The sequence below is a fragment of the Denticeps clupeoides genome, chromosome 2, assembly GCF_900700375.1.
Source record: "Denticeps clupeoides chromosome 2, fDenClu1.1, whole genome shotgun sequence".
NCBI lineage: Eukaryota > Metazoa > Chordata > Actinopteri > Clupeiformes > Denticipitidae > Denticeps > Denticeps clupeoides.
The window spans coordinates 16,069,330-16,080,862 of NC_041708.1; the positions used below are offsets into that span (position 1 = coordinate 16,069,330).

The following is an 11,533-nucleotide window of genomic DNA, read 5'->3' on the forward strand; positions in this document are numbered from 1 at the left end:
AATGCTCGGGAGGGCAAATGATTGTGTGCGACCGACCCCTGAACTTCACGTTCCAAAACGGTGACGGCTTTAAAAGTGTTACAGCTAGTGTTCCATTGAATCGATATTTTTTTATTTGCAATTAACCCCCCCCCCCAACCCAAAAAATAAAATAGCAAAACACTTTTGTGAATAACTTTATTTATTTATTGACTTAGTGCCTTCACTTAACAGCACATTACCATATACTGAACCCCTACCACCCTAAAAACAAATAAACGTGATTAAGCAACAATTCAGTTCAGTTTCTATGGACACAGGAAACTGGTGTAGGGTAGTAAAGAGTGAGGGGGGGGGAAGGGAGAAAAAAAAAAAAAAAAAAGGCACCACCAGTGTACTTGCTAAGGAAGTTCCAGGTTTCATCCAAGGATCACCACCTTTACACCAGTGATTACAGAGGAATGTCTTCTCCTTTCCAGAAAGCTCCCAGCAGCCATACCCTTAATCCCAGAAAAGAGGAGGAAAACTGGGGAAGGAGGAGGACCAGGCTGGAAAAGTGACAGGAACATAAATGATCTTGTCTTCCCAATCCAAGATAAGCATTTATAGGGCAAGTAGCAGGGGAAGGGCTAACCAAAAGTGAAAAAAAAAAAAAAAATTCTCAGCAGTATGTACAATTTGGGCCTATACATTATTTACTTTGTTTTTTCATAACCACAGAATCCAAAAAGGAAGATAACTAGATTACCCAAAAAAAAAAAAAAAAAAAAAAATCCCTCCCTTTCTTAAACTGGTGTGGAGTTGGGCGTGGCACAGGGACCACAATCAAGATTGAGGATTGCAGACTGCACTTTGAAGCCAGTTGGTCTTCAAAAGTAAAATGTTCACCCTTCAGAAAGTAAGGTCGGCTTGGGTGCCACCTCATCTGAAACAGCTTCAAATCTCATTGTGTGCACTCCAGCTCATCCACACTAATGACTTTTGATGGCATGGAAGGGAGGGGCTGCTGCAGAACATCTGAGCCAAACCACTTGGCCAGGCCCAGAGGGGGGCTACCCCCAGTCCTCTGTGACTGACTGGTCCGGTTCAGGCCGTGACCCTGGGGAGCCGGATGCAGAGCTGAAGAGTGAGGGAAAGATATTAGACCTATATTTTGTACAATATAATAAATGATTACAATTTGTAATTGAGCCAATTTCTTCTTTTTTTTAACATATCGTAAGGAAGTCTACTTACTGGGCCTCTGCTGCTGGAGCTGTTGATGCATGACTGCCAGCTGGACGTGAGGCCCAGCCCTTGATGGCAGGAGGGGGTGACCAGAAGGGCTTAGTGGATACAGGGGTTGACCCAATAGGGCAGGAGGCAAACCCTGGATCTGTGACAGGTCTACAGTTGGTGGATACACACCTAAAGCAGGGAGAGAAAGTGGACCTGTGTTGACTACAGAAGAAACTTTACACTGCAAATATAATATTATTTCCTGAGTCAAAATGAAATCTAGTAAAGCATGTGTCCATATAAACCAGATTGACAGTCAGCATGACACTAGGACATGCATGTTGTGATCAGTATGCTGAAAGAACCTGCAATACCTGCTTGTAGTAATGTGGGGCCAAGCTGCTGGGGCCGGATGCCCTGGGCAAGCATCCTCTGTACTACGCTGGGGTGGAGCTGGGGAGGGGATGGCCGTACCATGGGCACATGTGACATTAGTGGCACTGGGTAGATTGGACAAGAGTAGGTGGAGGACGAGCCAGGTGACCCCATGGTTGGATTGTGATGGCCGGAGGACGTGACACCAGGCCGTGTCTGCTCGCAGTCCTTGGCTTGGCGGGAGTGATGGGAAGGGGCACAGGAGACTGGGGTGGAGCATGCCTTGGCAGCCCCAGGCTGAGGTGCTTCACCCTCCACTCCATCTAGACAGGAATTGGGAGAGGTGCTATCTGTGGGAGAACATGCACAGGAGATGATCATAGTTAAAACACATGGTGTAGAGCAGGAGTCACAAACTCTTATCCTAGAGAGCAGTAGTCCTGCACAGCTTAGATCTTCCCATGTGCTAAATTATTTTATTCTTTTAAAAAGTGCAGGACAAGTGCTCTCCAGGACCAGGGTTTGTGATCCCTGGTGTCAAGACAAAAGCTATGATAGGAAATAAATGGCAAAATCAAACTGAGGTGCTTAAAGTGCTTAATCTAATTTGTCCCTTTACAAAAAGTTATGAGCCACTTGCATGTCGGTCTACTTAAAAATAGCCATAGCAGCTTCCTATAATTTGATACCATCTTTGGATTTGTGAGCTATGGTAGAAACAAAATTTGTCCTGTAGCTGGATAGGAGCAAATTCCTACCTGCTTGTGAGTTTGCAGTGTCGTCTTTGTTCACTGACTGGCTGACTGATTCTTCTCGTGACCTCTCCTTTGACTCGTACATCTTGCGAATCACTGATGTAGGTGTGAAAGATGGAGAGAGCTGAGGAGAGAGAGGGAGAGAAAAATGCTACAAATCAGTTGGCAAAGCCATTTTTTCAAACAACTTCCAAGTCACAACAAATATACAGTACGCAGCTCTCAATATGGTATTATTGAAGCAAACACCTAAACACGCAAACCTTTGTTAATTAGCAACCAACATTTTTATGACAAGTGATGCTAGATCTACCCAGTAAATATTGCTTCAAGGATCAATCAGGCAAACGTGATTCAACGAGGAAAAACGTGTCAGACTCACCATACTAGTTACTCCAGTGCTAGGGGAGGTCCTGCCAGGAGGCTGTGGACCTGGAGACCGGTTCATCCTTGGCTGTCTGCAAAACAAAGACTTGTGTTGAAGCTCAAGGCAAAAACATCTGTGTACAGTTAAGCCCAATGTCATAGCCCTGGCAAACTGCGACTTCAATAAAACCAACCAAGAAGTTATTTTCTGACTTGAAATTATACAGGTATCTCCCAAAAGGAAATGAGAATTTCCCAGTTTCAGTTACATTTTGGAGAATTAAAATAAAATTTCATTCCCTACTCAGTAAAATCAATGGCAAGGCATACATTAGTCTAAAATGCCAGTGTAAACGTAATTTGTTCCCATTATAAGAAGCATTTAATTGCTGTAAGAGTCAGAGGTGTAAACCTTAACTTGTATAACAATTCGATTATCAATGCCTTGCACTTAATTTCAAATACAAGAGTTAAGGTCTCGTTCCACCACACAGACTATTTGATTTGCTACAATGAACAGAATTTGATTTGCTATATACTCCACAAACGACAGAAAAAAACCCATGGTTCAGACATCTGAGGAGTCAGGTGAGCAGACTGAACACTGACTCATTGGAGCAAAACTAAAGCAGCTTTCAGAACCAGCGAGTTGAAATCTCTGGACAGCATTTGCACCCTTCCCGCTTTGTGTTTCGAAGGGCAGACCAAACTCTTAGCCCACCTTGATTCTATTGGTCACACAAATCACAATGCCATGCAGTGCATAACCCAGATCAGGCAGCCATATACACTACCGGTACTACAACTTCATAGTGATGCATCGATAAGATTACCACTAACACACAGATTTTCACTGGAACAGCGGATGATACAAATATTAATGTCTCATGCTTGTTTGCATGTTTGTTCTAGTTTAAGATATTTTATGCATTAACTGCGGTAATCAGGGAGACTTCCAGGAGACCTGGGATATCTGGCAGTTGTGTCTCCATTTAGAAAACATACAAAACATGCTAATTTTTGCCATTTTATCGATAGTGAAAAACAATCACCATTGAGCTGAAATTAGTGATCGATCACCCAGCCCTAGTTGAAATCTTTGCCAAGTGAGGGTTCTCTCCCCCAATCAGACCACAAAAATGGAAGCCCAGAAGTATTGTCCCGATAAATTTTATTTAAAAAAAGGCCAAGCATGCATTCGTGTGCCTTCTTTGGAAAAGTGGGGTCCTGCTTTGTCTGAACCAGTGGAATCTAGCATTATGCAGTGTCCATTGGGCCATCTACCTTTAGATTTAAGAACTAGCATTGCCCAGATTCTTCAGAATGGCCTTAGTGGTGACCTCCGGATTCTTCTTTAACCACCTCTCGCAGCACCAAACTTGCCAGAGCAGGGGTTACTTTTGACTTCCTACCACGTTCCACAACATTTCGAGAGTTGTGTGCCCCTGCAGGTTCTCACTGAGCTCTTTTGTTTTTGCAATCACTTGCTCAGTGCACAGAGCTGCTCTTTTTCACCTGTTATTTAATTGGGAACTGCTGTTTGTCAACTCAGTTATCAGGATTCTTTAGACCAGCAAGGACAATTTGGAAATGTGTCAGACCTTGAATTTTCCAAGGAGGTGGACTGACAAGTGTATTAATAACTGAGGATGTGCTATTTTACATATATTTCACTGAAGTCTATAGCACATTGTAGTATTGTAATTATGTCCTTTCCTAAATCAGAAGAAACGTGTTAATCACTAGCTAGTAAAACTAACCTTGCCATATTGTAAGCTAATACTCTGATCAACTGGGGGAGAGGAGGGGGAGGAGGGGAGAGAGAAAGAAAAGGAAAAAAAAAAAAAAAAAAAAAAAGATACCTGGTCCGGTAGGTTTTATCGTGACCTTTGTTGTATCCATGCTGGTAGGGGTGCCGTCCATGGAGGGCAAGGTCCTGCTGATAAACCAGTGCTTCCAGGTCAGCTGCATCCAGCCCCATTGGAATCCCCCTGATCTGTAAACAAGCATGAGAATCAGACACAGATCTGCCAAATAAATCAGTCCAGGAGGGAATAATATTAAGCAGGTACAACACAGACCTGTTGGGGACCATGTACAGGACTGAGGGCACGATGCAGGTCGGGCATTCGATCTCCTAATAGAGACTGTGAGCCAACAGGGTACCCTGAAGAATCACATAAGAAATAAAGCAACGGTCTTGTTGTCTGTGCCAATGTGAGGAAACAAGCTAAAAGAAACAGTAGGGTTGTCAAAATGATTCACATGTTTACCTATACTAAAATCAGTATAGAGTTCAATATCAATTAGCACTGTACCACTAATACTTTAATACTTAAATTCCAGTACACTGAATTTGCTAGCAGATTAAAGCCATTTAAACAGGCACTGCAGAGGGCAGCCACCCCCCACTACCTGAAGGACCCAATGTTTACATTTGGGACACAAAGCTGGCTAGAAAATGTAAAAGGTAAAAGCACTGTCTGGAAGTATTTCTATTCCAGCAATCTTAATTTTTGTCAGGCTGGGAGGTTTTAAATCACCACAGGATGAGGAGATGAATCAGAGTATAGTGATAGTTCAGCTAGTTGAAATGCTTTACTTCTCTGCTCTGTCGGGCTTGGGCCAGATTGGGCCTTACTTTTCAGCTCTAGTAGCTTAACACGCATTAATTTCTCACTTCTGCGGAATTAGATTTTTTTATTTATCGTTTTGTTTTGGCCCAAATACCTTTCATTAAAATTCATTGCACACAACTCCCTGGGTGGAGGTCATGGATGCCCACTGCTCACTAAAGGGTGATTAGTTAAAAAGCAGAGGGTATTTTGTGTGCAGTGTGCTATGCTGCAGCACTTGCCAATCACTTCACATTCATATAAAAATAAAACGTACCGGTGTTCATTTTTCCTCCCCCTGTAGTATCGCCCAGCCATAGTCTAGTGTTTGAACAGACTCATCTCATACCAGCATTTGACTGCATGTAGAAGTCCTGCATCGGTGGTCTCTGAGAAAAGAGGGGAGGTGATTGCCCTCTGTGGTGCAGAAGTCGAGGAGCCTGGGCTGAGTGGGATTCGGTGGAACCCAGAAGGCTTGCCAGAAGGTTTTGGGAGCCTACATGTGGGGCACCTTGGATCAGTTCCTGCACAAACCAAATTGAGAAGGGGAGAGAGGATTTATTAAAATAAATAAATAATAAAAACAAATTATATTGTAATTTGAAAAAATGGTTGAACACAAGAGCACACGGGAAAGAATTAGCCTCACCCTGAAGATGTTGCTCTGTGGGACTGCAGGTAGCGGAGCCTCGGGTACACTTATCACAGCAGGGTCACCCTGCTTGTACAGAGATGAGGATTGAATAAAAATGAATGGACAGAAAGACAACCACAATAGTTTTTGTAATTACAATGTCAACCATGACTGCATTAACAAAAAAAGACATGCCAAAAGAAATGAAGTGCAAAAAAAGTACAAATTTATGCCCATCACATATATAGATACACACACAATTTATATAGTTAAGGGGAACGGGCTGATTGGAGCATACAAAGTGGATTCACTGAAGCTCACAGCAGTGGTCAAAGCAGTTACAAACCCATGCAGATACAGAGGGTACTGCGTAGGATGCCATGCACAGAGTAGGTGGGCATGCAGTCAGACGGAGGTGGAACACTTACATTGGGCTGGGTGGGCAAAGTGCCACTTGCCTTCATGCTGTTGACAAACTTATTGAAGGCAGACATGTCCCCATCACGGGGGCAGCTTGAGCTGCCAGAGGTACCAGTTAGTGCTTGCTCCAGCTGCTCCGCCATAAAAGGTGTTCCACAGCCACCCCGTGTTGGTGGAAGCTGCTGCACAGACTCAACCTTCAGTTCCTTCAGCCCCACTTCCACTTCTTCCAGGGACAACACCACCCCTGAGCTGGCTGTGAAGTGAGAGAGGGGGGAGGGAGGAAAAATTAATTCAATAAAAAAAAAAAAAAATTATTGGCAGCAGGCAAACATGCAACATCTTACCCACACCCAGAAGTCATTCTTTTATAATGTATACCTTTATTTAAATAGTCACGCATTTAACGCATTATCAGCACTGTTTTTCAATTAAATGGGCAATCATTGAGATTGTGTGAGACCTCAGATTTACTATAGAAAATGTTTTCTTAAATATGATAGCTGCACAACCTATTACATTAGGTTAAATTATTCAAAACCCATGTCACAGAGACACCTCCTCTGATCCCCAAAAAAAAAAAAAAGAAGCTTGCAATAGTGCCACTCACAACTTTCTTTAAGGCGTGCCTTGTTGACAGACAGGCTGGAGAGAAGGGGTTTCAGGTCTATCTTAGCTTTATGGAGCAGCTCCAGGATGTCTACTTTCTCCTTCTGCTCTACTGCAGTGATTGGTGTAAAGTATGAAACAGGACCCTGACCAGGGGAGCTGCAGTGAAGGTCCAACCCTATGGGAGAAGGGACAGCAGTTTGTAAAATATTGTTTGTTGACCATTTTTGGAAAGGGAATATCTATACAGGGTTATATGGGTCAATTTCTCAAGTCCCATAAACTCAAACCAAATAAATCCATACACAAAAAAAAAAAAAAAAAAAAAAAAAAAAAAAAAATTTCACTGGGGTAGGTAAAGAAACAAGGTGAGCTTGAAACCATAAATATACTAGAAGTATGAATTTTACCTTGTTTATCTATGAACCACAATTAAAACTGTCCACAGCATTTTTCCCCAAATAAAGTGAACCAAAATGTATGAGTAAAGAATTTGTTGAAAACAGACTATACTGCTGGGGGATAAAATTCACTCTGATATCTTTACAATGATCTGGAACAGTGGCTCATATGAATGCATAATTTGTGGAGAAACAATTTGGTCAATGCAATCTTTAGCCTGCATCCTACTGCATAAGTTATAAGTAATCAGCCATATGAGCAACATCTTGCCCCCTGACGTATGCAACATAAGGCAACCAACTTGACCCTGCACTTGGACTGTTGTGGGTGAAAATCAAAACAAAAAGCTGCTATACAACATTCAGACAATGTAGAGTAAACAATATTTCTAAAGATGTTTCTTAGGACTAGGAGCCAGTCATTTCGTATCAAAGAATATTTTTCATACCTGCAAGCTTCTCAAGCTCTTCATGGGGTGTGGAGCGCAGGCTGCTGGAACGGGAGCCAGAAGGACTGTGGTTAGTGGAGAACCAGCGGCTGAAACGACTAGTCGACCCAGGCCCTTCTCCCAACACGTCCTCAATCATCTGCAAGAAGAAAAAAAAAAAAAGCTGGTAAGAAGCAGGACATCCCAAGCAGGAAGAAAAGACAAGTCCCAAAATTAGAGTGAGCAGGGGGACACTTACGTGGGATAAAGCACCAGCCGCCTGATACTCTGAAGAGCTGGGGCTTTATTTGGCAGTTTGTTTTGGCATGTGGTGGACCATGGTAAAATTAAAGTAACACTAAAATAGTGCTGCTGTGTGTCCACAGACAAGCAAATCTAGGTGAAATTTTCAAGGGGCCAAAGAATCTACACAGCCAATGCCAAAGTACTGATCAACTCCAGTCAGTACAACAGCAATAACACCAGGATGGGCATAAATTTGTACAAACAAGCACACAATGGAACAGATCAATCCACAGCACTCATCCCATTTCACTCAAGAATGTGCTCATAAGAGAAGTGTGAGGCTTTCAGCCTTCCCCCTTCCTGAAGGCCTTGTTTCAAATAACACATAACTGAAGATCATTCCTTTAGATTGAGAGGTAGGCTGAAAGACCCTCAAGAATGGATACACCACAAACTGCTTTCCACTAGTGCACCGTGAACCACATTACCCACAATGCATGCAGTGCTCCCCAGGACTTACTGAGGCCAGGCCTGGCATGGTCTTCTCCAGGTTAAAGAACTCATTGAAGTCAAAATCTCCTGCGTTCTGGTCTGGAAGAACCTCTGTATGTGGGACTTCCTGGTCAGCACCTGATTCTGGCATTCCTTCAGCCTCCTCCAACAGGCCCCCATTACACTCCACTGTAGGGGCACAAACATGAACCTAAACACCCTTCCAAGGCAAACAAGCACTCAAAAGAAGCAACGTCACCACAGCATCGATAGCTGTAGTTCTGGTTTAAGAATATCTAAATGACCATACCCAAAATCACATTTGAAAAGCTCATACATGCCTTCTTTGACCGATTCAGTTCGTTTTCTTAAACGCTTAGTTTTGCGTCTGTCCTCCTCAAGGATCTTGTCATCAAATCCGATGAGTTCTATGGTCTCTGACTGGCTGGTGGGACCCCCAGAAAACCACTCTGGTTCCTCTTCTGCATACGAATCATTCCTTCTCCTCTCGCTGAACACTCTTTTATCCCCAAAATCTCGCTGACGGCCACAAAAACAAATATGTGGAATGTGAAATCCCAGATAGCAGGAAACCAAACATGTTTCATTTTCCCCACTCTTAACAGATCAAACAAGATAGGACAAATGATTACTTGTGTTCTAAATATTTTTAACAGGCAATCAGGAATATTATACAATTTCTCATTTTTTTAGCCAGTGAACACACCCTGAATCTTTTATCTTTGAAGTCTCGATCACGCTCTCGATCTTTCTCAACCCTGATATCACGCTCAAAACCACGTGCTGCAATTATCCGTCCACTCCCAATGCGGCGGGTGCCCACTAGGCGTAAGCTCTCATTCTCCTTGTTCTCCAAGGGGCTGATAGGTCGGCGGTTGACCGCAGGTGCAGCACTGCCTTGACAGCCCCCACCAAAACTCCGCCGCTGGGGGCTCAGGACCACCTCAATATCATCCTCCTTTAGCCGTTCCCTAGGATCTGTGGGTCAAGGACAGATTGTCAGACCACCAACTGCATGCACTTAATGACCAATCATAAGAAGTGCTCTGATATCACTTTCAGGGACTTCAGAGTAGTGAAAGGGTGTTGGATGCTCATAAATCCCTTTAAAGCAGGGCTGCAGTTGTATGTACTTTCATTCAGAGAATTAGTGGAGGACCGGGACCAGGAAGTGGGAATTAACAGTAAATACAATATACATTGAAATAAGTGGGGACTGACGCCACCAACACAACGGTCAGTGGTGGATAAGAATGTGTGTTTCTTCATTAAAGAATGTGCAACTGATTGAACTTGCGCAAAACCCAGAGTGCAGTTTGCAGTTTTAATAAGTGATCTAGATATTGTGATAAAGCTGAAAATGACTTGGGAGAATGTAGTATGTAACAGTATTGACAATTAACTATTTAAATAAATTTGTTTAATGAACACGGCAATACAATTTGGTTAAGCCTTCTATGTACCATTATCCCTGTAAAGCAGTGTAACGGACCATTCATTACCACTGAAATGACTTGAAATTAATATCTTTACCAGCAATTCTGCGTTTCAGGGGAACCCGGTCTTCTGAATAATCTTTCCTGTAACTCTCCACTGGGGAGTCTCTCTCTGAGGGGTAAAGTGAGGCATGCCACTTTTCAGGGTCCCATACACCATCACTGCACCAAAGAAAACAAATGGAAACCATTTAATACATTTTAGTGGATTGTATAACATTAGGTGTTCTGAAAAGCATTACCTGTCATATTTCTCCAACAGGCACTCTGGTCTTTCATTTGAACATGGTAATTCCTTAATTTGAAGAAGCTCCTCCTGTTCAGCAAAGCCATGACACGAGAGATGGGTTGAGATGTGATACATGCGCACCTTGTCCACTTTAAATTACACCTATTCTAATGGGAAAACGAGCAGTCTGTCAGTACCTTGGTGTATCTGTAAGGAGATGGTCCTGTAACTGGCTCCTTCAGCACCTCAGGAGGAGATCCACAACTCTCCTGCTCCTCCATGCAGGCATCCTTCTCCATGACTGCTTGAGGAGAGCAAAGTTAGCTTCTAAATAAGATCGAAACCTGAAAAATAAACAAAAACATGAAATTCACTTTGAGATCTGTAAATTTCACAAATAGGTAGTCTGGTGTCGGGCAGGAATTAGTCCCACAACCGCGAAAAGCAGGTCAACAGTTCAGTAGCAATTTATCGTGAAGCTAATCGGCGTACCATCCAATCACCAGCGTGTTTACTAGCATACCCGAAAGACTATAGACGAGCCGTAGGGACGCGATTAATGTAACACAGCACGTCTATAGTGTATAGATCTAAATATAAATTAAACTCACTGCACTGGCTGAGTGCGTAGACTGCGATACACCACCAAAAGAACGAATTCGCCGACCGCCACACTAGCAGAAGTAGCGGGTAACAACCTGTTAAAATAAAAACACCTGGTAACTAGCAGCCCATATGCTAGCAGTAGCCGGGAAAGAGCGCCTCGGTCAAGCAGGGGCCACCGAGGTTTTCTTTACGTCTCGATAAGGCATTAGGAGTCGCCACACTGTTCAAAAAGAGCTGGTTTCAGAAACGCCTTTAAAAAATGAGCCGAAGACAGCCTTGATATCGGAGTCCCGCTAACGTTAGCCGGTTAGCATCAGCACTTACCGCGCTGCTTCTCTAAGTTACATTGAACGAGACGCGGAACCGGCTGAGCGGCGATGGAATGAATATTTCGGTTCTTGCTTCTGAGCGTTTGAAAACCCCAAGGAAGTCCCAGTGAAATCCGAATACCTAGTGTTAGCTGACTACGCGCTCCGTTTTCGTCTCTTTGCCAGTCACACAGCGGCGATTTTCGTCGGATCACTCACTGCTGCTGGCAGAAGGCCCTCTCCGGGGTTATATAGACGTCCGATGTGCCTATTCAAAATGCATTCAATTAAATGCTCAAATAGCGTTACACGCCATGTTTAAATATGTCGTAAAT

General features: G+C 43.3%; 1 protein-coding gene across 3 annotated transcripts; it reads right to left on the reverse strand.

Moving 5' to 3' along the window:
- Window positions 1-160: 160 nt before the first annotated feature.
- On the reverse strand, window positions 161-11,456 carry eif4enif1 (eukaryotic translation initiation factor 4E nuclear import factor 1). Of its 3 annotated transcripts, none has more exons than XM_028960419.1 (19): window positions 11,341-11,456; window positions 10,482-10,628; window positions 10,298-10,371; window positions 10,093-10,217; window positions 9,266-9,537; window positions 8,880-9,078; window positions 8,567-8,727; window positions 7,822-7,960; window positions 6,973-7,149; window positions 6,371-6,618; window positions 5,958-6,029; window positions 5,658-5,832; window positions 4,775-4,860; window positions 4,556-4,689; window positions 2,710-2,785; window positions 2,331-2,451; window positions 1,572-1,922; window positions 1,216-1,386; window positions 161-1,098 (listed from the first exon to the last, which is right to left on the reverse strand). In XM_028960419.1, the coding sequence occupies exons 2-19, from the start codon at window positions 10,581-10,583 to the stop codon at window positions 923-925; spliced, it is 2,859 nt and encodes a 952-aa protein (XP_028816252.1). In that variant the 5' UTR covers window positions 10,584-10,628; window positions 11,341-11,456; the 3' UTR covers window positions 161-922. The 3 variants fall into 3 exon arrangements, with proteins under 3 accessions (XP_028816252.1, XP_028816260.1, XP_028816244.1); XM_028960427.1 differs by having other exon boundaries at window positions 5,958-6,026; window positions 11,215-11,438; XM_028960411.1 differs by having other exon boundaries at window positions 11,215-11,438.
- Between the last annotated feature and the right edge of the window lie 77 nt (window positions 11,457-11,533).